The sequence below is a fragment of the Myotis lucifugus genome, unplaced genomic scaffold (genome assembly GCF_000147115.1).
Source record: "Myotis lucifugus unplaced genomic scaffold, Myoluc2.0 scaffold_173, whole genome shotgun sequence".
Lineage (NCBI taxonomy): Eukaryota > Metazoa > Chordata > Mammalia > Chiroptera > Vespertilionidae > Myotis > Myotis lucifugus.
Genome location: NW_005871221.1, coordinates 2,204,789 through 2,230,690, shown reverse-complemented (window position 1 = coordinate 2,230,690; position 25,902 = coordinate 2,204,789). Strand labels below are relative to the sequence as shown.

The 25,902-nt window shown below is 57.4% G+C and overlaps 2 protein-coding genes across 11 annotated transcripts in view; one reads left to right on the top strand and one right to left on the bottom strand.

Annotated features, from left to right (window-relative positions):
- Window positions 1-4,008, top strand: part of CRB2 (crumbs 2, cell polarity complex component) — a 22,747-nt gene extending 18,739 nt beyond the window's left edge. The window contains 4 exon segments of the mRNA XM_023760135.1: window positions 513-625; window positions 739-843; window positions 1,388-1,505; window positions 3,249-4,008. Of these exon segments, the coding sequence (XP_023615903.1) occupies window positions 513-625; window positions 739-843; window positions 1,388-1,505; window positions 3,249-3,473 (561 nt within the window). The 3' untranslated portion in view covers window positions 3,474-4,008.
- A 1,698-nt stretch (window positions 4,009-5,706) lies between these two features.
- DENND1A (DENN domain containing 1A) overlaps window positions 5,707-25,902 on the bottom strand; it is a 407,524-nt gene continuing 387,328 nt past the window's right edge. For 6 of the 10 annotated variants that reach the window (XM_023760104.1, XM_023760106.1, XM_023760103.1 and 3 more), the window contains 4 exons: window positions 25,106-25,194; window positions 11,823-11,951; window positions 8,922-9,177; window positions 5,707-7,985 (listed from right to left, as the gene is read on the bottom strand). In XM_023760104.1, coding sequence (XP_023615872.1) covers window positions 6,807-7,985; window positions 8,922-9,177; window positions 11,823-11,951; window positions 25,106-25,194 — 1,653 coding nt within the window. In that variant the 3' untranslated portion in view covers window positions 5,707-6,806. Of the gene's footprint in view, window positions 7,986-8,921; window positions 9,178-11,822; window positions 11,952-13,891; window positions 15,756-25,105; window positions 25,195-25,902 lie in introns of those variants that run through there. The other 4 variants (XM_023760107.1, XM_023760108.1, XM_023760111.1 and 1 more) reach the window with 2 other exon arrangements.

Genomic DNA, 25,902 nt, shown 5'->3' with positions numbered 1-25,902 from the left:
ACCCGGAACTGGAGAGGAGGAACCAGGGATGGTGCGTGAAGCCGGGAGTCGGAGGGCCGAGAGCAGGGCTGCAGATGCACCGGGTCTGTGGGGCCGGCCCCCTCCCCTCTCTGAGCCTCCTGCCCTCGTTGTGAATGGGAACCACAGTCCCCTAGACTTGCCAGGTAGAGGACACGCGATACATGTGAATTTCAGATAAACGGCGCTCTGTCTGGGGGTGAAGGGTGGGGAACCCAGAGCTGGTCTGGGAAGAAACCCTTGACGGAGCTTCCCCGAAAGCCCAGCGAGCACCACTGATGTTCACCGCATTAGTCCCCTGGGAGGGAGGCCGGGTGAGGTGGGCCCCTATTCATCCTTGGCTCCATGCCCCAGTCCTTTGGAGCCAAGGTTATGGAGGGCTGTCTGTTGGAGGCCTTACCTCCTGGGTCCCTCCCCTCCCCCCAGGAATGTCAGGCCCGCGTTGTGCTAAGGAATGCACCTTTGTTCTGAGCAGAGTCCTTCCACTTTGTCAGCTTCTCAAAGGCCTGGACCCTGGGAAGATCCCCGGCCTGGGTTGGGTGGGGCTGGACAGCCCTGCGGCCACCTCAGACACCACGTGCCTGACTGATACTAGGGACTATAGGAGGTGGCCCTGAGTCCACAGATGCCAACACAGGGGCTCCGCTGGCCTGTGCTCGAGGGGCTGAGGGTGGGCAAGCCCCAGGCGTCCTGCCCCCAGTCCAGCCTGTTTCTCCCCAGGTTGCCGGTCCTGCCAGAGGGGTGCCGCCTGAATGTCACCTGCCCATGTGAGGGTGGGCCTCAGGGTGCCAACTGCAGCTGCCAGGAGGGCTTTGCTGGCCAGAGGTGGGTTTGGGGCGGGGCCTGGAGAGTGCCGGTGAGTGTGGAGAGCTGGGCAGGTTGGGTAGAGTGGGGTACTCACCGTCTGAGTCCTCACTGTCATCACATGCCTGACAGCCCCCCTCGGTCACTTTCTGGGGCTTCCACCCTCTGCTCTGCAGACCCCTGCAGGGAAGGGGTGGCCTGGTGGTGTTTCTTGGAGGCCCTTGCACAGGCCAACTGCGCCAGGACCGCCTGGGGAGGCTGTGAAGGTGCAGGTTCTGGGCCCGCTGCAGCCGGAGTCAGCATCCCCGGGCCTTTGCACAGGCTCTCCTGTGCTTCTGGTGGAGTGAGCCCTTCTCAGTCATGAATGCGGGGGCAGAGGTGGCGGGCAGTGATGGAGATCACGTGCAGCCTCGGCACTGGGCTGGGCCCAGCCAGGCAGGGACAGTGAATGGATGAGCTTCGGTGCCTGGGAAGGGCGTTTGAGGAGCTAAAGGTGGCAGCTGGGGGAACAAGAGACAGCAGGGAGGAAGCAGGTTCCTCCCCTACTTTCTTCTCTGCCTCCCAGGTGTCAGCTCTCCTGTGAAGCCAACCCCTGCCTGAATGGGGGCACCTGCCGGGTGGCTGGTGGGGTGTACGACTGTGCCTGCAGCGCAAGGTTCTCGGGCCAGTTCTGTGAAGTGGTGGTGAGTTGTGCCAGAGGGTGTGGGGTTTTGGACTTTATTAGCTGATGTGGTGGTGGTGGCGGGGGCGGGGGCGGGGGGGGGGGGGGGGAGGTGTGCCGCCACTGGGGCTAGCCCTGGACCAAACCTGTCGTGGGGGGGGTTGCACCAAGGGAAAACCAAGTCCCTTCCATGAACCCCACCCAGGAGGGATTTTTCCTCCCGGGAGAGACCGGAGGTCCCCACCATCCCCTGGGGGCTGGCAGTGAAATAGTTGGGCTCCATCAAGCCCGATTTGGGGCAGGATTCAGAACCCATAGGATCTTGGAATTCAGGGATTTAGGTTGGTGAACACAGAGGCTGTAATCTCCGGGGGCTTCTAGAGTAAAAAGATTTGAGGAGCCCAGGTCTGAGCCAGAGTGAGCTTGGCCCCTGACCCCAGGACGCTCAGCTGCGGAGGGGCCCACGGGCAGCTTGAGCTTGAACCTCCCTCTGGTGGGCTCCCCACTAAGGGGCGGAGCTGGCCCTGCAGGCATGAACCCACAGTGGGTGCTGGCTGCAGGGGAGGTGGGCAGGGAAGGCTGGGCTGGAGCCTTGATCTCCGCAGGCTTCTGGCAGCCTAGGTCATAAACCTGCAAATTCCCTCTGCTTCTGGGGACTGTTTCCTTTCAAGTGGAACTTTACAGCCTCTGGCTCCCCCACCCACCTTCCCAGAGCCCCGGGAGATAATGGCTTTACAACTCCCCCAGAAGTGCCTGGTGGCGGCTGGTGAGGGCCCCCTTTTATCTGCAGCCTTGGACCCTTCTCCAGGGCTGGGTGCTGGGCTTGGGACCCAGGTCACCGGGGCCTGAGAGGGAGACCTGTGGCTCTGGAATCCTGGGTTTCTGTGATTCCGGGACTTCAGAATTCCAGCCTTGCAGACTCCTTGATGGGGAAACCCTGGGAGACTGGGGAGACGGAGAGGAGGGCCCCCCAAAGCCTGGTCTAGCTTCCATGAGGGGAGGGGGAGCAGGCCCTGCTGGATTCTGCGCTCGCCATCAGCCAGTCAGCCTCTCTGGCTGTTGCCTAAGATTCTCCCGCTTTGGGGTTAAGCCTGGTCTCCATGGTCACTGTCAAACACCAGGCCACCTTCAGGATGGGGAGGGAGCCAGTCCCCATCGCCGCAGCTTGAATGAGTTTGTCGGGAGGAGGAGCCACATGGCAGGGCTGGGCACTGAGGCCCACGCTGGCCAGTGACAGAAGGGCCTTGACCAAGATTTGAAGCTGAAGGATGGCAGCGTGTTGGGGGCAGACGGAGAAGTGCCTGTCCTGGCTTGCCACCAACTAGTCACGCGTCTGGGGAGTCTGGGCAAAGCCTGTTTTCTCACCTACTACCCACCGAGGGCCTACCATGCAGGCCCTGCTCCCAGCTTTTTGGGAAACACCAGGGAACAGATAAACCAGACTCTGAGCTCCTGGAGTGAGGAGTGCTCTCCCTGCTGCCTCACCACGTGGTGTGAGGCTTCCGTGAAGTCCAAGCACTGTGCTGAGCTCGGACTGGGTGGTCAGTAAACGTCTTCTCTCCTTCCAGCCAGAACCCCTGTTATATAGGAATCTCCTGGCAGTCGCTCTGATGGTGGCTCCCTGGCACCTGCTTGTATACCCCCAGGGCCAGGTCTCCCACTACCTCCCTGTTAGCTCTCATTTCCTCTGAGCAAGTCCTGTGCCCCCTTTGCTCTCTCCTCCCCGCCTCCCTTACCTGAGGCCTCCTTGTCGTATCTCTTGCAGAAGGACCTGCCGCTGCCACTGCCGTTCCCGCTGCTGGAGGTGGCAGTGCCTGCAGCCTGCGCCTGCCTCCTCCTCCTCCTCTTGGGCCTCCTCTCAGGGATCCTGGCAGCCAGAAAGCGCCGCCAGTCAGAGGGCACCTACAGCCCGAGCCAGCAGGAGGTGGCCGGGGCCCGGCTGGAGATGGACAGTGTCCTCAAGGTGCCGCCCGAGGAGAGACTCATCTAGGCCTGGCTGCCAGCGCCAGCACCTACGAGGCCACGGACAGTTTCCATCTGGATACCCTAGGAGGCCGCTTCCAGGAGGCCTTTGGGACGTGGCTGCCCCTTCCAGGCCTTGGGAGCTGGTGTAGGGCCCAGCATACCTGCTGGGAAGTGTCCCCTCTGCTGGCACCCCCTGCCTCTGTCCCACCGTGGACTGAGGAAAAGGGGGGCACTCAGGGCAGCAGAGAGGGCCTGGCAAGGCTGGACGAATCCCTCGGACCCACCAGGCCTTGCCTCAGCAGATATGCAGCTGTGCAGGGCAGGGCACACGTGATGCACAGGGTGTGTTCAGGAGTGTGTGTGTGTGTGTGTGTGTGTGCACGTGCACACACGGTATGGGTGTGTACCTGGGGACTGTTGATCTACAGATATGGGTGTGTGCTGGACTGGGCTCGTGGGCGTGTCCACGTCTTTGCTGTGTGTGCAGGTGACTGTAGTGGGTGCAGGCCATCCCACGAGGGGACGGCTGGGCGGTTGGACCTTCACCGCTCGGGCAGGGGCAAGCCAAGGCCGCACACTCTCGTGGAGGCCAGGCCAGGGCTTGCCCAAGGACCAAGGCCCCAGTCCCAGTCTCCCTCCTCTGGAGGCAGCTGGGGAATCAGGGAGGCCATAGCCAGCGGCCAGGTGCTCCTGGCTCCCTGAACAAATGCTGCTTCAGGACCTGTCTGCAGGAACAGACCACAGCCAGGGCAGAGGAGGCGCGGAGGCGGGGATGCTGCTGGTGTCTGGGCCAGGCAGCCTCCTCAGGGCCTGTCACCTGGAGAGGGGAGAACAGCCCCGCCCCCTCCCAGGCAGGAGACCACTCCTTCACCTGCAGCCCAATCGCTAAAGGCTTCTGGGAGGACCCAGGGGAGGACTCGAGGGAGGCCCTCGGGTGTGCTGGCGCCGCCTGTGTCGGCTGGTCTTGCAGTCACACATGCAGGAACGTTGCTTCCCCTCTTCTCGGTGGTGCCCTCACACTGGGGCCTCTGATCCCCGGGGGATACCTACCTGCCTGAGTGCCTGGCCTCCGCAGGGCTTCACAGCCCTTTCGTCCTGCCTGTGTGCCAGGCCAGTGCCTCCTGTGCCAGTGTGCCAAGGCCACTTCTGGTACCAACCACTGAGCCACAGCACTGCTGTGGTTAGGATTTGGCCAACCTTTGTTCCTAAGATATTTTATGTGGAACCCCAACATATAAAATCTGGGCCACTCTTTTTTGGGGGGAGCCCCATGGTTTCCTTTTGCTCCTAAGGCACCGTCATTCTCCAGGCAGCCTGGGGCGGGGGAGGGGACAGATATTAGGGTGTGCTTCTCGCCCACTCGGTGCATCTCCCTTTCCAACACCGGCAGAGCTGCAGGTGCCAAGGTTCCCTCGCTAGTGAGATCTGTGGAGGCGACCTCCCGATATCCCCTGAACGTGTTCCTTCCTGGGCACCCTCTACACAGGTGACCCGCAGCCCTACTCCGACCCAGCAGGCCTGGGACCAGCACACCCGATGCCCTGCTTGGGAGGGGAGAGGCCTCAGCGGCCCGAATGAGAACAAGCTTGGGAGTGGGCCAGGGCTGCCGCGGTGACCACCGCCGCCACAGGAGGGGTCCTGAAGATGGCTGAGGCCTCCCTCCCTCCCTTCCTCAAGGACACAGGGTACCAGCCTTCTCCCCAAGGAGCTTTTCTTGAACGCTCACACGAATTTCCTCCTTTGGTTTGCTCATGGGAACAAGGAGCAGCCACCAGCCCCAGCGCAGCCAGAGATCACGGGGTGGGCTCCGCTCCTGGGACCACCAGTACGGCTTGACTCATTTGCCCACCAGGTGGGCTGCCCTGTCCCCAACGGGGTTCAGAACTGGAATCTACAGAAACACCTGAGTGTCCTGGCGGTACCCGCAGCCCCACCTGACACACCTCCCACCGCTCTCCCAAGCAGCTGGGAGATTCAGAGAAGACTTGCCTGAGGGGCCATGGCTGACTCCAGAAGGAGCCGTGTGCGGGACCAGCAGCTCTTCACACCCCTCGTCAGAGCGAACCTCAGGGCAGGCCTCACCCACCCAGGGGTGGCCTCCCAGCCCCTCAGTCACCAACAAGGCTCCCTGAGGTTCTGGGGGCTTCCAGAGACCTCCTTGCCCCATCAGATACCTCTGAGACGGTCTGGCCAACACAAATAGGAAATGAGAAATCAGGTCAAAATGCTCACAATTTCCTGCATGTCTCAGATGGTTGTTTTCTTAAATGTTTGGGTCACATTTCAACTTGGTTTATTGAAACTAGTCAATTTCAAGATTCATTAAATCAATAAAGTAAAAAGGAAAAGAAAGAGAAACAATAACAAAACATTTCAATTTAGCTTTGGTGACATTGGCCTCAGGAATTTCTTTGCTGGCGAGACTGCGAGGGGGCAGGGCGGGTGCTCCAGACCTCCTCCCTCCAGGCCGCTAGTCCCTCCCCAGGGCCTGGAGGAGGGCGCAGGGCCCGCTCCTTCCTGACCCCGGGCAGTTGTACTCCTGGGTCAAGCTTGGCCTTCCAGTTGGAACGGTGCCTGCTGCTCAGTTCTGCCCCAACAGCCCCAAGACAAGAGGCTGAGCCCCATTAGAAATACAAGACCAGGAGAACCCACAAGGATCAAGGGAGATCGCCGCCGGCAATGGCCCGACTCCAGCTTCAGATGCATTCAGATTAACCTGTCGCTATTTTTCCATCTACCAATCAGAGTTGCCAGCCCACACAGGGCTGGCTGGGGCTGGGGTTGGCTATCCCTAGGGATCTCAAGGATCCCTCACCCCCAACTCTCAACCAAGCCAGAAACAGCTGAAGTTTGGGGTGAAGACTCACAAAGAACCAGTGTGTGTATTGCTAGAGGGTTGGAAATGCCCCGCCAGTCGCTCCTACTTCAAACTCCAAACCGTGTGTCTCGTGCAGACACACTCAGGCTGCGGGTACACTGACACCTGCGCCTGTGGTGGTGGGGTGTCCAGGGCCGGCCAGGCAGGACCGAACAGGGCTCGGGAGGAGAGGCCTGGAGGTTTCCAGAGGGAAGGTGGGTAGGACTGGCCTGGGGCAATCACTGGCCCAGCGGACCTTTTTAGTGCAAAACCCAACAGGGGTGCTGGGGAGAGGTGGTGGCAGGCGGGCCAGAACTGGTGCCTTTCTCCAAAGGCCAGACCTCAGAGATGGGCATGTGGAGGGGAGGCAGAGAGGGTCCCATCCCTCCTCACCAGCAGAGCCTGGGTAGAACAGAGCGGCAGGAGAAGCAGGGCCTCTGGCCTGGGAGCTGGGGTGGCGACAGCCCTGCTGGGCTCGGCCGCCCAGCCTCAGTGCCTGGCTCACTCGAAGGTCTCCCACTGCTTCCTAAGCTGTTCCACCGAGCCTGGGGTTGGGGCCGGGGCCGGGCTCACGTCTTGCTTGGTTTTCCACAGCAAATCCTCAAAGGGGTCTCTGGCCTCTTGAGTAGCAGAGGGCTGCAGTGCTGGCTCCAGGCCCTGGGCAGGTCTTGGAGGAATGAGTGGGGGGTCTCCAGACCTATGGGCCAGCCCCTGCTTGGCCTCAGCAGCCCTGGCACTTGAACGGACCAAGGGCAACGTTCGGATCCTTGAAGGGGCAACTGTTGGGGGGCCCAGTGGTTGTAAGGGACTGGTGTGGGCACCCATGGGCATCTGGCCAAAGAGATTGGGCATAGAGAGGGCAGACAGGTTGGGCTGAGATCTATGTGGGGGGCAGAAGCCAGAGGTGGACAGTAGGAGGCTGGGGGCAAAAGCTGGCCCCAGGGAAGCAGGAGGGGCCCCGAAAGGCCTGGCCGGCGTGGAGACCAGGGACATGGCGGGCAGTGCCGCTGGCACAGATTGGACAAACGGGTTGAGCGATGGTTGTGGAAATGAGGTGGGGGTCCCCGCGGGGGGGAAGCTGAACTGGGGGGTGAATGGGGTAGCTACATTTGGGGCTGTAGGGCCTGGTGGAAGGGTACTGTCCGACCAGGATGTGCTAAGGGGGTCCAGGAGGGCCAGCAGGGCATCACTGCCAGTGGCCGCAGACCCTGGGGCCAGGCTGAGCGGCTGGAGCGGTTTGGTGGGGCCTTGGGGGGCAGCACTGGGGAGCGGGGCTGTGCGCCTGTCCTGCTCGGCCTGCAGCCACTCTGAGGAGAAGTCACCGAGGGCAGCACCGGCGGCCGGGAGCTTGGCTGGGCGGGCAGTGGGAGGCGGGGGCATGATGCCCAGCTCCGGGGTCTTCCTGCCCTGGGGCCGGGGAATGGTGATACTGCCCGGAGTAGGGGCGGGTGCCGCCTCCTTGTTGCCGAGGTCCAGGATGCTGTCCTGGTTCTGGGGTCTGTGAAGCAGGGCCGGGGCGTTCCCGAGCAGGGCTGAGGGCTTCTCGGGAGAGGGGGCCTGGGGCTTGCTGCAGATGGCCATGTCGTCCTGGCCCAGGCTCCAGAGCTTGTTGTATGGGTGAGCGAGCCTCAAGGCCAGCGGCATCCCACGGCTCCGGTCACTCCTGCCCAGGTCCAGCCTCTGTCGGAGGGAAGGGGAGGCAGTGACCACAGGCTGACGGGACAGACGGGAAGGCAGCACACCCCCACCCCACCCCTCCTGTGTGCTGGGCAGGGGCCGAGATTAGGCGCCTGGGACTCAGCCCCCCCTCCCCCCCCCCCCTCACCAGCAGAGAGCCCCGGGCAGGCTGGACTCCAAGCCCAGAGGCTCTGCACGGCGCGAAGGGTCCCCTTGTCCCTTTATGCCGGGGTTGCCAAGTAGTTTTGGGAAAAATGACTCCATTCACTGACCATCACCTGGTCGGGCCCTTTTTACTTTTCAAAGTGTGTGGGCACTTTCAGTCACCTGTGAGCCCAGGAGGGCGAGTGAGGGTTAGGGCCTGGGCGAGGGCACACTGGCTGGGGGGATGGACTGGGCTCAAGGCCCCACTCCACCACTCCCCCGCTCCACGGCCTGGCCTCACCTCCCTTCTCTTGGCCTGAGGGGCGCGTGTGAGTCATGGATACAGGAGCTCAGTGAGTTCCACCCTGTGACCCAGTCAGCAGCCCCCATGGGCCAGTGAAGAAACAGGCACGGAGGGGGGATGTGACAGGGTGCAGGTCACAGTGGAAGACCAGTGGTTGCACACAAATAATCCAGGACCCAGAAGTTCTGATCCAGAGTCTCTCCGGGAGCCTTCCCTGGTGGGGTGCTGGGGAGAGCGGCCTGGGGCACCGGCCACCTCTCTCTGGTGCACAGATGGCAGTGGGGCCGACTTCCATCAGGCCTAGCATCTTCCCCAGTGATCACTGAGGGGTGGTGGCCGCTGGCCCTCCTGGCAGGGTTTGCAGTGAGACTGACCCTGAGCATTGGCCGAGGGCTTTGGAAAAGTTTCTCCCTTTGACACATGGGGGACCTGCGGCAGGTGTGAAAGCTCCAGTCCCAGCAGGCCCGCCCCCGCCCCCGCCCCCACCGTACCTGATAGTCAAAGGTCCCTGACTGTTCCCTCAGGTCTTTGGGAGTTCGAAGGTCCTCCAAGCTCTTGGCCTGGCCCAGGGGCTGCAGTGGCACCTCCATGTCCAGGCTGCTGAAGATGTCTTCCAGAAGGTCGACGCTGGCCGCCCGGTCCGGTGGAGCTGGGGTGGGGCCCACGGGTTCCCTCGCTCGCTGCTCTGGGCTCTCTGCCTCGCCTTCTGCACTGTCTGACTCCTTGAGTGTCCGATATGGCTGTGGCCTGGGAAGAGCAGAGCAGGCTGGATTCTCCCACCCAGAGCCTCTGGGAGGAGCAAGCAGTCCCCACCTCCAAGAACTTCCAGGTCTTGAGGATCCCACCCAGGAGCCTTGGGCACAGGAGTGTCCTGAGGTCCTGAGTGCAGCGGTCTGGGCAGTGGCACTCTGATAGACCTGGGACTAAATCTGAGTTCTGCTGGTCACTGTGGGGCCGTGGGCAAAGCACTTTGGCTCTAACTGGCACTGGGGGCCTCACCTCGTTCCTCCCAAACCGTAGGACCCAACAGATAAATGGCTGGTGGACTCACAAGCCATTCAGACAAGGCCTAAGGAACAGGGCACGACTGGAAAGGGAGCAGGCAGGCAGACGCAGGCCTAAGCTTTGGCAGGCAGGTCTTGGGAACAGCTTTTGGGAACTGAGTCGGGGAAACTCCCTAGGGCAGCTGCCCAGCACACCCCATGATCCTCAGGGGGAATCTTGTGCTGACCTTGGTTCCAGCTCGGACAGTGCCATCTCTTGCTGTGGGGCCTTGGGCAAGTCACTTAACCTCTCTGAGCCTCAATGGCTTCCCCATTCCACAGTGCACCTCCCTTGCAGGCAGTGGTGGGCATTAGGTGAGCGGTGCCTGGTGCACAGTGGGCATGCAGAGGCTAGCAGCATCATGTACGTTCATGCACCAAAACCTTGCAGCTGGACCCCTGCTCAGTGAAAAGGGTTCCTTTCTCACAAGCCTGACCCCAGGGCACCTTTGCGCACGTGGAGATGGTGCTGGATAAACCCTGACCTCTAGTGGAGCCCGGGCCAGAGCAGCGTCCACCTCTAACAATAAGGCTGGGGAAGGCTGGGGCCTCTGGCTCAGCCAGAAACCGCCCATGATTCCATGAAGTGGGGGAAGGTGGCCACCTGGTGGTGACAACGGCTCACTTGCAGGAACCAGCAGGGGACAGTGGAAGGAGGGGGCTCAGTGAATAGCCTGGACTCTTGGCAAGGACTCCAGGAACCTGTACCATCTTGCTGAAACAACACAAGCAGCCCAGGAAGTAGACTCAAACCCCTATCTCATAGATGAGGAGGCTGAAGCTCAGAGAGGCTAAGTAACTTATCCTATGTCACACAGCCCTTTGTAAGAGGTGAAAATGAAAGCCAAGTAGGAGAGAATTTAAAAGTCCCTCGCTTAATGACAAAGCCATCTGCACAAGGAATTAAAGCCCCTTTAACCAAGTTTGAACACAAAGAAGGAGACAGAGAAAAGTCAGTGTGCTCCATACACTTAAGGAAATAGTATTAATTTAAAAGAACCCATTTTGTTTTAAGATGGCCCAGTTCTTTTGTAAACACGCACAAAAGCCTATATTTTCATAGGTTTTGGCTAAAGGAATGAGCACAGCCATTATTTAAATATGTAAGGCACCTAAATAAATAAGTAAATAAATAAATAAATACTGAAGGCACCAACTGGCTTAAAGAGAACATGGGCCTGCTGGACTCTGCCTGGGTGTCACCTAGAGTGCCTTTACCTGCAAGGTGGTTTTAAGGTGGTACCTGGGTGAACATTTCTTATTCCAATGGCTCTTAATCAGTAGTAGAAATAACAGCTGATACATTAAGCCTATGGTATGATAGATATTATTGCTTAGGACAAGGCAATTTTAAAAAGTTAAACAAAAATTTTTTAAGGAAAAAGATACACCGTATGGAAAGGTGGCCGGTGAAGCTTGGGCAATACTGGCGTAGGCCACCCCTTTCTAAGTGAGGACAGGGAGGGGATCGGCCTGCCCGTGGTCTCCGGTGAGCGGTGTCAGAAAAGGCCAGAACCCTCCTTCCCTCCCCCGGGGTGGGGCACAGGGGCAGGAGAGGAGCCATGGGTTGTCACCTATGTTCAGGGGGAGTCACTGGCGCAGGGAGAGGGGGGAAGAATCCCCACTTCTGTAAACACTAACTACTCACTCCCTGGGGTTATGTGGGCCCGCTGGGTTTCAGCAAAGGGCAAGTTCCTTCCCTTAAAGGGTCCCATTAAAAACACCACAACTTGTTAACAAACACTGACAAATGCTATCCCATTGCTCAATCCCAGCTCTGGAAAACTTGTGGGCAGAGGGGCAAGAACTGGCAAAGAAGGGGCCTAGAAAAGCTTAATTTTGGGTGATAGCTGGAATCAGCATGAGGCTTAGGCTATACATAACAATGATAAAATTACTTTAAAGTTAGACGAATCAGTAAAATATTTGGATATGCCAGCATTAATACACACATTCTATAAATTTTTCTTGTTTTAAACTTGACCCTCCATCTCTATGGCTTTCCAAGATGTGCTGAGATGAAGGCCTTGAGCATCATCACAGGGCTAACTGTGGCCACCAATTCGTTCCATTTACAATCAAGCACATTTCCCTGTATAAGGAGTGGGGACCCATGCTACTGCCTCACACCCCATCCCTCTTGTCACCTCGTTCGCTTCACGCCCTGTGAGGCTGGCACAATGAACACCCGGAGGTAGCATCCACCCTGCAGGTTGGCACTGGGGCACCGAAGGCAGCAGCTCTAGACACCCTCCCCACACAAGGGCAAGCAGCCCTGGCCACCCCCTCCCCCAGGGCCCTGGGAGCCACCCAGCCCAGCTCAGGGAAAGGAAAGAAGGAAGGAGAGACCATTCAAAGGGAGTGGAGAAGAAAAAGCTCTCGGTGAAGCCAGGGCTCAGGCCCTCTTCCCGCTGGCTTTCATCGTCAGAAGAGTCCTCGGACAGGAAGACCGCATAGTGTTGCAAGGGCTTTACCAGGCTGGGACAGAGGAAGACAAGAGAAGAGAACAGTTAGGAGGCACCCCCAGGACTCCACGGGGTGGGGCGGGCCTGGCCTGGCCTCCGCTGCAGCCTTGGGTGGAGGCTTCCTGGAGCTCAGTGAGTTCCACCATGTGACCCAGTCAGCAGCCCCCACGGGCCAGTGAAGCTGGTGGCACGGGAGCAGGCGGGCCCCCGAGGCAAGGGAGCTGGTCCCAAACAGAAAAGAAACTGTGGGTTTGCCACACGTGTCAAGAGCCTTAAACACACGATCCAGTCACCCCTGACCTGACAATCCCACTGCCATCTAGATAACCCTAAACATGGCCAAGATTGCCCACAGTGCCCATCACTGCCACGTTTGTGATATTAAAACATGAAACAACCTAGACTTACAGCAACAGGAAGCTGATGAAGTGAATGATGGCCCCATTGGCTGAATGTTAACCTCCCAGTAACTATCTATATATATAAAAGCCTAAGCAACTGGCCAACCGGCTGGTAGCTATGACAGGCACTGACCACCAGGGGCCAGACGCTCAACGCAGGACCTGCGGAGTGACAGCAACTTTGCAGAGTGCCCTCTCGCACTCCGGGACCCCTTGGGGGATGTCAGACTGCCAGTTTCGGCCCCATCCCCACAGGCCAGGCCAAGGGACCCCACCTGCTGGAGGGACTCCGCTCACTCTGCAGACACTGTCCCAGGTGCACCGGCCGTGAGGGACCGCGGGAGGTTGGCTCCAGGGTGTGTCTGGCCCGTCATGCCCAGTTCCGCCCCACCGGCCACCTTCCAATTAATTTCCTTTCAATGTGCATGAATCCATGCACCAGGTCACTACTAATGTTTATAAAGGAAAACCTAAAAACCAGAATGCAGAATGGCAATTATATTGCACTCTCCCTTGTCTGCCGATGGGAAATGCACAGAAAAAAGGCTGGAAAGGTGTGTCTGAACGTCTACACTAGCGACTGGAGCAGTCTTTTTATTTTTCTGTGTCATCTAAGTTTTCTACAACGTGCATATCTATTTCAATAATCAGGAAACAAAAGTTGAGGCAGGCAGTAAGCCACATGGAAGAGGGCTCGAGTGCCCTTTCGGGTGAGCAGCCGCTCCCGCATCTCCCTCAGATGGCTCTTCAGAGAATCTTTGTCATCTGTGATGTGTAAATTAAATATTCATTGTTATAAAAAATACATCTCTCTTGTCACCACCTGTGAGATCTGCCTCTATCAACACACACACACACACACCCCAGAGAAACTCCACGCCGGCTCCTGTGAGTTACACATGGGCCAGGGCCTACGAGAGCCTTGCTTAGAGAGAGGGCAGCTGGACCGGTCAGACCTCGGTTAGAATCCAGCCCTGCAGCCGATGCTTGGGCACCCGGCTGGGAGCGGGTGGTCCATGTCCCTGTCCTGTACAGGAGGCTGGGCACATGCGGAGGATCCCTAGGGGCAATGGTGAAGTTTGGGGAGAGGGTGGGCACTGGGGTGCCTGAGGGGGGCTATCTCCTCTCCCCCAACCCCAACCACTGCAGTCTCCTTTCTTTGCTTTATGTGATGCAATTCCGTTCAGGTTTTATTTCAGGGGAACGTGACGTCTAAGAAAAGTGCATGGGAACCTCACTGGAGGGTGAGTGCGGGGCAGCAGCTGTGAGAGTGGATTGCGGCCGTCTCAGCTATGGTCTGCCAGCCAGCTGTTACCTGGAACACGCTGTTCTTTCAGAAGGAGCAGGGAGCTGGCCCCAGCTGCCCCACCTGGCCCCCGCGTCCTCTGCTCCTCCCTGGAAGTCAGCCAGGCAGAGCGGTCCCTCCTACTGAAGTGCGGGTCGAGGCGCAGAGAGGGGAAGCCACTTGCCGGGGTGCACACTGGGAGGGGGTGAGCCACAGCGCCCCTCTCTGCTCCTCCCCAGGTCGCCTCCAGGGGGTAGGGACACATCTTGGCCCTTCCTGGACGGGAGAGCTTTGGCTCAGGCGGGCGCTTTCCCGGATTCAGGGCAGGCAGATTTCACTGCAGGACAAGGCTGCTGTTCCTCCATGTCCTCTGGGACATACAACAAGGCGCGGAGAAGGGCCACGCTCCACAGCCACCGGAATCCTGTTCTGAGTCACAAACCCGGCCTTGTCACTCGCCTGCTTAACGCCCGTGAATCTGCTGCTCTGAACCGCAATTTCTTGGCGATGGGTTGGATGGTGAGTAAACCCACTGAGTAAAGCATTGGGAATAAAGCGTCCAGGCCTTTGTGGATGACGTATAGATGGGCGGGGTGAGGGCGGCAGAGTGGCAGTGCCAAGGCGAGCTCCCCGCAGGGCAGACACGGAGCTGGCCCTGCCCACCTGTGCGGCCTCCTGCCCTTCCCTACGCCACCTGCCTGGTCTGCTGGGCGCTGCCTGCTCCTGAAGACTCAGCCCAATGGCACGCTCAGCCCTCCTGGAGCTCCCGCTGCGGTCTTCTCCCTCGACGGTCAGCTTCTCCGCGGGCTGCGTGTGTCTCTGCTTCATGGAGACCATTGAACCTCTTGCAATTCTATTTCTGGCTCAAGGGCAGGGCCTGGCTCATTCTCTATCCCCACCTGGGGCACAGCATGAGCACCATCAGAGTTGACGACGGAATGAATGGAAGCCAGTGTGCAAGGGAGACAAGGTGCCCCTCGTTTCACTCATTTTCCTGGAGCCCCAACACAGCACGGTCCCTTTCACCAGCCTGTGGCTGCAGAATAAAAGGGTCCCCGCTCTGAGCATCCCATCTGTCCTCTGAGACACTGAGACCCATAGATTGGGACCACATTTGGGGTGTGGGGCAGGTGGGAGTCTCAGAAAAATGTTTCACATAATATCCACACGTAGGCACAGTGCCAGGGGCTTACAGAGGCCATTTCTACCCCCCCAACACCGAGCAGGAAGGTCTCCATACACTGACTTTACGGAGAGGGAGACTGCCATAGTCCATCTATCCATCTGTCCAACCATGTGCCCAACCCAGAGGCCCTTCCTGGGTGCCGGTTGTGAGCAGGCCCAGTGCTAGCTGAGCACTGGAGTCACTGGCAAAGGAGAGGGACGTGGCCAAGTGACCCAGCCAGGAAGTGACGAGCAGGGATTACAGCCCAGCCCTCGCCTTTCTGTCAGCCGGGCTGGCAGTAGGTGTAGGAGGGGATGCACCTCGAGGCTCCTGGGAGGCCCTCAAATCCACCTTGAATGCCGTCCCAACAGCCATCCACGCACGCCCCTCCCCGGCAGTGACAAGAAAGCAGAGGCCACAGCTTGGCACACGAACCAAACGCCACTAAACCTGCCAGGAGTGCTGGGAATCGTGTGAGAGCAAAGGGCCCTTGGCTTCATCGGTCACCGATAAAATCCCATGCCTGCCCACACTGGCGTGTCCGGGAGCGGGGCTGGGGTGTGGGGGAGAGGGAGCCCCGATGTCCAGCTCACGCTCCAGCGGCTCTCCTGCCATCCAGGCTGGCTGGGCAGTGGCTGCGACAAGAGGCCCTGTGTCTCCTGATCACTGCTGAGCTCTCAGATGAGAATTCGACATGTGGTCTGGTCCCAGCAGAGCTTTCCAGGTCCAGGCGCAGGGCGAAGGGTGGACGATGAGGACACCAGCAGTGCTTACGGCGTCGAGCGAAGCGCTGCCGAAGCTGCTCATGAACTCCTATCGCGCCCTCATCTTGCAGATAAAGAAGCCAAGGCTCAGAGAGAGGGAGCCGCCTGCCCAGGGTCACACAGCAGCTGGAGGCGGGCCCGGGGCTCTGCATTTCCCTGGCTCTGAACCACTCCGCCATCCTGCCTCTTTCCTCTGGTGGATCTGAAACAATGAAATAAGGCGCAGGGTGTTTCCCCTTCCGCTTTCAATAAAAGGTGAGATTTCAAAATAAACCTATTTAAATTCAGCTGCTCATGTTCTTCCATGAAACATACAGTCAGATATTTGTCAGAGATAAAGGATGAACCGTCGAAAATGTCCAGGTTTAAATTTTTTATTAGCTTAAGGCAGAATATGGGAAAAAAAAGTGTACCTCTTCCCTCATTAACCCAATTCAGCTACTACCCTGCAGTCTGCCACCCACCACTTGCCTGGATTTTATTATACACAAATTGCTGTCTGCGAGAAGGCAGGTCATGGCGAGCCTGGCTACCCAGCGAGGGCTGCCGGAGTCTTGGCGGGAAAGAAAGGCTTGCTGTCCATCACTGTCCAGACCCCATCATCCCCACGCTGCTCCCGCCTCTGCCTACCCCGTCTCGGCACAGACTCCCATGCAGATGACTTCCCGAACCCTTTCTAATGTTTGGTTTAACGTGTCGCCGGTTGGCGCGCGCATGTGACAGCGGTGACAGGCGCGGCTGTTCCTTTTTAAATACCATGTCAGAGACACGGCGTCAGGAAGCGGGGACGTGCTCCGTGGCTCTCTGCCGCGCCGGGATCGCACCGGCTTATTTTTTAATGAGGAAGATCTGCATCTCGAGAGTTTTTTTCATGTGTCACATCGCGTGGACAAATCAGCAGCACGTCACGCTGGCCCAAAATGAAATGCTGACAAATGTAGATATTTCAAATTTAATTGACATTTAAATGTACTTGAGATAAAGAAGGGAAAAAATCAGCGAGGACTTGGTCTCCGGAGGTAGTGAAGGGAGCGGGTGATCATTTCTTCAAGGATCATTTCACTCCAGCACAAAGGATCCCTACTTCGTAGGTGTCATGGCCGCTGGTGTCCCTGATCACGTGGCTCCGGTGGGGCTGATGAGCAGGGACAGGCCCCAGGACGAGGCCAGTGGATCCCAGTCTGTCCAGCCAGCCTTCCACACCCCCATGCCCCAGCCAGACCTCGGGGAAAGTCATCGGATTCTCTGAGCCTCAATCTGTAAAATGGGATGCCTACAGCCCTCCTGGTGGTCTTTACGTAAAGCTGGATGAAATGTTTGCAAAGGTCTTTGCATATCACCTGGTGCCTAGTGAACATTCGATTACTACCCACCTGCCACATTCACCTGCCACCACACAGGTTCTTGTCCAGGTGTGCCAGGACGGACAGGGTGGTCCCTGCCTTCCAAGACCTTCCCAGGTAAGGTTACTGCCCCCACTGGCCTGTCACAGCACATCAGACGCAAGAGAGGACACTGCCGTGCCTTCCCGCCACCGCCAGGACCCGGGGCCAACGCTCCAGACCACACCGTAGCATGCACACAGGCTAACACGACAGACAAGGGCTCTGAAGCCAGCCAGAGGGGTCCCTGGGGGAAGCGCGGTCGGTGCAGGACCCCGGGAGGAAGCTGGGAACTGCACTGGAGCTATTCCTCATGTGACCCAGGGTGAGGGCGAGGGCAGTGCTCAGGAGGAGAAACTGGAGACAGATGTGCTGGACGCAGGACCTTTACACTCATTTGTAAATATCTACTTAAAACAATGTGAGGCCAACTGCTGTAGAGTCACCAATGAGAGGGTGTCTTCCTGTCAGGAGGGCTGGTCTAAGAGTGAGACTGGGTCCTTCCCACCCCATGGGGACCTGCTCTGCCAGAGGGCAGTGGTTGGGGTGTCCCTGGCTCACTTGGGAGGTGACATGGGGGCTGGGCTTCTAATCGGGAGCATGGCAGAGGATGCACATGGCCCAGAGGTGTTCCTGTGGAAGAGTGGGCACAGGGAGCTGGGTGGGGCAGGGTTGGCAGGGAGCAGGTGGTGCAGGCCATGTGGGAGGCTAGGGGTGATGTGAGGGTTGGGCAGGCAGCAGGGAGGCCTCCTGGCTGGGCCCTGATCTCTCTCTTGGGTTGGCTGTGCCCTTTAGCCTTTCCAACCTTCGTTCATTCATCCACTTAATTATTTATCAACCTGTATGTTCCTTCCTTCCTACCTTCTTTTAACAAAAATCACTAGTGTCAATCTCCCATGTCCACACCCATGCCCCAGATGCCCTGAGAAGCCCTTCCTTGGCCACCGGGTGGACACCCACACAGGTAGAGGCCCACGCACAGGACGTGGGCTTTGCCTCACTATCCCACCCTCAGGTTCTTTGGTGCAGAGAAGATGGGTGGGGACACCTCGGGGCACTTTCCCTGCCTGGAAGGGGAACTGTGAAGAACTGTCCCCACTCTGCGGATGCCTCTGACAGCCGTGGTGGAGGTGGGGGTGGGGTGGGGTGTCAGGCGAGAAAGCAGTGAACTTGGACGTGGGACCCAGCAGACCCCGGTCATTCCACCTGGTGTTAGAACCTTGGTTCCCTTCGCCTTCACTGGGAAGAGTTCTGGGAGCGAGGGAGGCTGAGCAAGACGATGTCTATGAAAGTGCTGGGCCTGAGACAGCCCGTGGGAAAAGGTGCTGTGGCATCACGGCAAATACGGGGGCTCGGCTGGGAGGGCACAGCCTTTCAGAGGTGCCTGCAATCAGTAGTGTCCTGAGGATGAAGCACTTTTCCTGGGGCACCTGACGGCCTGGTTTTCAGCTGGAACTGACGCCCCCGATGGGGACAGCTCCTGGGAAAGGTCCTTGCCTCCCAGTGGCCTGTGTTCCCTGGGCTGGTGCGCTTCCCTGCTTTTCCAGTCTGGGCTCAGGCTCCACGTCTGGCTTCTGGCTCCTGGCTTGTCTTTGTCCCTGGGGCCCAGGACCCACTGTTGGAGAAGGAGGGGCCGAGTCAGGGCAGGAGCCCCTGGCCTTGCTAATTGGGTCTGTGGCCTTCTGCTCAGTGTTTGGCTATTCAGAGACTGGGGCCTGGCAGTCTGCCAGGGGGTAGTACCCAGACAGCTGCCCCTCCCCCCTGGGCTCCAGGACCCAGCTGGCATCTTGAATCCTTGCTGCTGGGCTGATCGCAGTTTCTGGCTCCTAGAAGGCCAGGGCACGGAGGTGCTGGTGGCTTCACATTCACATCCTAATCACGCCTGGCACAGAGCAGGTGCTCTTTACACCTCTGTGGCTGTTAGCTGATACCCCTCCCCTGCCTCCAGGGTGCTGGGCTGTAAGCTTCAACCTGTCTTCAGTGGTTCCTTTGTTCATTCATTCAGTAAACATCCCTGAGCAGAGGCCTGGGCCAGGCTCTGGTCCTGGAGTTGAAGGACACACGGCTTTGCCAGGTGTGCACACCTGCCTGTGAGGTGAAAGCTACAACACAGCAGGTCAGTGCTACGCAGGGGAAGCCCGGGGAATTGTGGGTGTGGGGGGGGCAGGTGTGGGGGGAGGTCGGATTGTTGAGGCTGCGGCAGTGGCTGCAGGAGGTGGTAGGAGGGAGACTGGCTGACTTAGGACGTTAGTGTGGCTGCTGTGGGCAGGCTCCCGAGTCCTGTTTCTTGGGATGCTAACAGGCATGGTCTTTAACACCAGGGGGCAGAGACTTGCCCAGGTCTGACCCAGGTCTGTCAGATGCCGAAGCCCCACTCGTGCACCAGGCTACCGCCCAGCAGAGCTCAGTGACCACACCCAGGGCGGCTCTGGGTCAGGTAGGAGGGAAGGAGCTCCCCGCCTGTCACCGGTCGTGATCCACACTGAGGCTGCGCGGGGCCGTGCTGGGCCCGGGTCCTGAGGGGACCGTGTGCAGCAGCACATATCACATTACCTCCTGCCAGAGCGTGTGTGCAACTGGGCTGCACAGATACGACGGCAGTGTTCTGAGGCCGGCCCCAGGGCAGAGCGCTCACCAACTGCCCCTGGCAGCTCTTCTGACCTGATGTAACCTCCCGGGCCTTTGGGTGCTGGGGTCGCGCAGTGCAGTTCAGATCTCCATTCCTGTGCAGCGTGGGCTGGCTGCTCGGTGGACAGACTGTCTGTCCAGCCAGCACAACTGCAGCATTTCTCCTTGGCTGGAAGGGTTTCCAGCACCAGCCGCACAGTCCTCTGGGTCCCAGGCCCAGAGTCTCAGAGAGCCCACAGTTCTGGGGGGAGTGTAAAGTGGCACCAGTCTTTTAGAAAATTATTTAGCAACACAGAGCAGAAACCTGCCTCTCTAACTGGTTTAGGATATGGATTCTGGCGTTAGAGAGACACTTCTAAAGCTCAGCTCTGCCGCTAACTAGCTGTGCAACCCAGGGCAGTGACAACCTCTCCGGGTCTTGGTTACCTCTTCTATAAAACAGAGCTAATGATACTCCTCCCCCCGCCCCGCCCAGATTTCTCGTGAGGACTCAATGGAACAGAGTATGTAAAGTGCTTACATGTGGTTCTCAGTTAATGGTAGCTGTTAATCATTCTGTTTCTCATAATGATGTAAAGTGAGGAAACGCTTGGAGAACAAGGACCTCACTCTGGCGTTTTTCATGTTGGTGAAAAGCTGGGACCGTCTGCAGACCCAGCCTGAGGGGCGTGGTGAGGTAGGTCACGCACATCCGTGCGACGGGATCTTCCGGTCACCAGCAGCAGGGGCTACAGGACGTGGGGCCAGTGCCCAGGATGGGCTCCTCAGGGAAGCCGCAGGCCTGCACACAGACACGGGAAAAGGAACGCCACGAGTCTGCAGGAATGCTGCTAAGTAGTTGAAGTGGTAGGATTCAGAGTGAATTGGTCTTTTCCATAACTTCCAGATTGTCCATAAGGCTATTGGGTTATTTTTACGAGTAAATAAAATCATTTGGAAAGAACAGGTTTTGCATGGATCTGGCCGAGGGGTGCAGGGCCATGGCTCGTGAGCATCTGGTGGATGAATCTGGACCGCTCTTAGTACAATGAGACTTCAAACAACCAGCCCGCAGCCAGTCAAGACTTGTGGGACTGGAGGGTGTTCTGTGTCACCGTGAGAGGTGAGACACGGTGTGCAGCTGGAGGCGCCCAGGCTCTGCAGCTGGCCAGGACTGGGGGCATCTCGGATCCGATGCACACGCACCCAAGCCCCTTAGCCATTACGACTCAGAAGACCACCGACCCTTCTGGGTTGTTGTGAAGATTAAGGGAGGCAAAGCCTGTATGTAACAATCTCCTTCTGTTCTCACAGAAACTCTGTGAGGGCTGCTGCCCGTCCCCTCCTGCAGTGAATGAAGGACGGGCATCCTGGCAGAGAGGCATCTGGGGACCAGCAGGTCACTCCCTGCCTCTGGCCTCTGTGTGTGGTCCTGAGGGCCGGGCCGTACTGAGCATAGTGCTGCCTTTAAGAGCTTGCTCTCGGCTCCTTCTGAGCTTCAAGTTCGAAGGTCAATCCCCTTATAACTGACAGGCCAAAAGGAAAATAAGTTGGGGCCTGGTAGCCACACACACTGCGGCTGAAACCACCAAGGCCCACCTCTAACAGGTGGGGAGCTGTGAACCTCACAGTGTCCCCTGTGGCTGCCACTGTCCTCACCACTGAGTAGAGCAGTCATATTAGGTTCATTTTTTGTTGTTGTTAACCATTACCTAAGGATAGTTTTTTTCATTGATTTTTAGAAAGAGTGGAAGGGAGGGAGGGGAGAGAGAAAGAAATCGATTGAGACAGACACATTGATTGGTTGCCTCCTGCACGTGCCCTGACTGGGTCGGGGATAGAACCTGCAACCCAGGTATGTGCCCTTGACTGGGAATCAAACCCATGACCCATTGGTGCAAGGGCCATCACTCTAACCATTGAGCACACCAGCCGGAGCATATTGGGTTCTTAACAGAAAGCCTGGATGGTGCAGAAGAAAGGGCGAGGCCTCTGTCCTCAGACAGCAGATCCCGCCACTTTCAAGCCTGGAGGCCTTGGGCAAGTTACTGAAAGTCTCCCTCGGAATCTCAGCTCTCCATCTGCTAAATGGGAAAGCCACCCCTCCCTTCACAATATTAAGTGATGGTCAGTCAGTGTTGCTTCTCGTTCCGTCCCAGATGGAGACACTCAGGCTCCAGTGGACACTGCTTCTTTGGCAGGAAGATGACTGAACAGCTCCGGTTCCCAACTCCAGGGAACCAGAATGGAAGGGTGGTGTGGGGGACAAGTCATTTTAGGACCTGGAGCTGCCTAGGCAAAGCAGACTGACAACAGAGTGTAACTGAGAGAATGAAATCAAGCAGCATCGGAGCCCTGGCCCTGCCACTTTCGAACTGGATGACCCTGGGACACGGGTCAAGTACACTTTCTGAGCTCGAGTCCCCATTCTGTGAAGGAGAAACCAACACCAGCCAAAGAGGCCCAGAACAGGAGGGGAGCATGGCTGTACTTGCTGCTAACTGGCCTCTGACCCAGTCCTGCGGCTTGATCCCTGCCAACACCAACTCTTCCCCTAAGGAGTGTTCCGGGCAGCCCATCAGCCGTCCTGGATACTGGGAGTAGCTACAAGTTCTTGGGAGAAATAGTCACTGACTATTAATTAGCTAATGTTAACTGGAAAACAGAGGGGAAGCTTTTCCCAGAAGTCTTTCTGAAGTGTTCTCCCAATCGCCATCAAATGGTTTTAAGGGGCCAGGGCACCTACTGTCGGTCCAGGAAGAAAATTCAACAGAGGAAAAAAATTCATTTTGGGAATTCAAGTCAACAAGAATTAGCATGGAGATCCGTTAAAGGCCTCTTTTCAAAACCCTAAGCAGCTCACATCTAGTTGGTTTTCAAAGATATTGTTGAACGAACGGGTAGACGAGTGGACAGATGGACATCATCTGGATAGGGAGAAACGGCTTCAGTGATGGACTGGCCGCGAGCTGGCGGCCGATGCTATGGGCCTTGATGAGTTCCAGGCGCGAGCAGCTTGCTGCAGGGGGCTGTGGAGACCGTTTTCGTCTTAATCAGCTCCATCTCACTGTCCACAACGTTGATTACTCAATATGCTATTTGGAAGTGAGAGCTGGGGCAAGAAGTCAGGAGGATGGAATCCCTCCCTCCACTTCAAAGATCCCGTATCTCTTTCTGTCCCCCAAATCCTCTACGTTTCTGATGCACTTAGATGTTCCTGGTAGAGACAACCATCCATGATTCAAGAAAATCCAGGCCAGATTAAAGGGCCAGGCACTGATCCGTGTGCCCAACATGGAACCATCCGCAACAAAGGCCCATTAGGAACGGCTCCTGCCTGCTGGCTTGTCTGCTCGTGTCTCCCAGCACAATGCTGACAGATTGGGGGAGCTGGGCTCTTTCCTCCCTAGAACAATATTTTATGAGGAGTCTGTTTTATTAAAATATTTTCCGCTGGATGCTTCCTGTGTTTTAAGAACTTGGTCTTGCCAGCTGGAGCCGATGACAGTTGAGAAAAACACATCCAAGTGCTGTTGTGACAGGGCATGTGGAAGTGGGGGAGCGAGGCGGGGGAGGGGGGGCAGCATGGGAAGAGACGCAGGAAAACACCCGGCTGCACCAGCAACACCACTGGCATTATGGGAGAACACCCCACCCCATGACTAAAAAATGTGAACAGAAACCCTTGAACGACGTCCCAAAGTGTACCTCTTTATCTGTGATGTGTGGCCACAGAGAACCGTCATTTGATTTTTATCGCTGCAGGTTTGCCAACCCACTAAGCCAGCCCCCATGCCACCAGTGGTTCCTTTCATGTTTCCTGAACAGAAATCTAAAACAGGCATGTTGCAAAAAGAAACAAAAAGCGATATCAGCACGGTTCTGGGCATAACCAGGAGGATGGGATTACCAGACGCGGGCTCTTTGGCACACACTAGAGGCATCCCGTCACCATGAGAACAGAGGCGACTAGGAAGCCAACCTTTAACCGGGAACCTGGCCACAAAGTGGGTCATGCTTGCCTGCAGAACGTACAGTAATGTAGGCCCAGGGTGGTTCTGTGCGAGGCAGGGATATTCTGGGTTCACACTTCAATATCTACAGGCCCATGGCCCTGTACCGCAGTGCAGTGGCTAAAAGATTTAGCCCAGATTTAAAGTGGTGGCTTTAAAGAAAAGTGATTTCACCCCCTAAGGAGAAATCTTTAGGGTCTGAGGAACTCTGATGCCATGCAGCATTTTCTCCACAAGGGGGCAATCATAATCCACGCCAGTCATGGCCAGGAACCTATTCCTCAATTATTCCCACCGTCCTATTGTCAGAGCAAAAGTTAAGCCTACACCCAACTTCAGGAGTCCTCTCTTCCAAATTGTGCCTAACCAAGCATCTTCTACGACAGGCAGACAGACTCTCTCTGTCTCCTACAGCCTGCTGGGCAAGGGTTGAGGCTGCCTGGTAGGCTGGTTCTATAGGACACAACAGTCTCAACCAACACGGAGTCGTAAAGAGAGAATCCTGGAGGAGGGAAGTGCATTGTAACCTGGGTTCGGCCACAGCTTGACACTTCAGAATCCTTTCTTCCCTTTGGCTCCGTTTTTTGGCCGGGGCCCGCCGTCTCCCTAAACTTCTCCCCCAAGAACTCTTCTGAGAGGAGAGCAGACATGAGGAGTGTTCCCCTCTGCACCCAAGGGACTTCAGGGTCCTTGAGGCAATGTTGTTGGTTTCCCAAATCCCCTGACCAAGATGGACTCATCTCATGTACTTTCTCAAGGAATCACGGGAAGCCAGTGTGTAGCAGCTCAGCTGTCTGGGCAGGGCCCCAGGGGCTGTGCACTTGGGGACCAAGGGAAGCAGTGCCCCCTCTGATGGGAGCAGTGCACCCCTCTGATGGAAGTAGTGGTCTCTTCTCCAGTTGGGGGCTGTGCAGTTTAAGCCTCACCCACCCAGGCAGCTCTGGCCACTGCTTGGACACCTGCCTCATCATCATTTACCTCATCTACCTACCATCTACCAGCAAGTGACTCCAGTGTAGGTCCTATGCTAGTGCCTGCGCTGAAGACCTCTGGGCCCGAGGGGAGGTGTTAAAGCAAAGCTGAGACAACATACAAGCTATGGCACAGGTGAGCAAAGTGGGGGTGGGGCAGTGGGGAGGACAGTCCTGTGTATGAATCTGGGCTCCAGAGCCCTCAAGTGCCCCAGGTCTAGGAGGCTAGAGGCCCTCATTAAGTCACCTTGACCAGGTTCCTAACTCTCTCCTCTTGACCCTACATCTTCAACATCAGAAAAGGCCTGGAACCTTCTCCTGAGCCTGTCCTTGTGGGCATCACCGGTCAAAACCCAGCCCAGGTGGCTGGCTCTTTGGCCTCTGAGGCCGCCCCACTGGTGTGACAACTGCCAGCAGAAACAGACACTGAGACCAAACCCTGCTCCTGAACCTCTTGTGAGACACCCGCTCCTGCTCCAGGGAAGCCTTCCAAAGGCTAGGGCTGCGGCGCGGGCCCCACCAAGCGCTGGCCCCGTTGGGTTCCTGCAGACAGAGGGGAGGGGAGCCGCGGGTACTCACTGCTCCTGGCTCGGGACGGACGGCCTCCGGCCTTCCACTGCGATGTTGCTCTTCGGTCTCTTGACGACATGTGGACGGGGAGGGCGCACCTGGAATGGGCACAGGGGAGAACCCCCAAGAAGGAGTGAGTTGGAAGAGCCACACGGGAACATCCTGAAGTTTCAGATAAGTGGCCCCAAAATAAACGTTGAGGGAATCTTTACGGTATGAGCTACAAAAGCTCTGCTTGTCACGAAAACACCGCCACACTTGAGCTGGAATTCCGTGGCCCATCAGTTGGGAAAGGCTCTTCTGAGAGCTTGGTTTCCTTATCCGCAGGTCGGGGTGGGTCCCCTGCCTCCTCCCAGGGCTGCCGTGAGGGTGCAGTGAGGGCCGGTCTACACAGGACCCAGAACAGGGGCCCTCATGCTGATACGGCCCCACTTGCCTCCTTTCAGAACCCAGAACCCACTCTGGGAGAACCCCAAAGTGTAACTCAGACTTTGTTTTCAGGGTTCACCTGGTGCTTATCTTATTCTTTTTACAACTGAATTAGAGGATGCTTATTTTCCTCTGTAAATGGGAGAGGGAAGAAAGCAAAACATGGCATTGGAGAGTACTGCCCCGGGCATCCGGAGCAGTGCCCCGAGCAGGGCCGCACACCCCAGGGCTACCACGCCGAGGGGCGGGGTGGGTGTACTTGACAGTGAAGCATGCAGCTTCCTGGTCCACTGTGGGCTGCAGTGGCAAGATAGTTTTCTTTCTTTCTTTTTTTTCTTTATTATTATTTTTTCCTGGTCTGCTGCCACTGAAAGCCA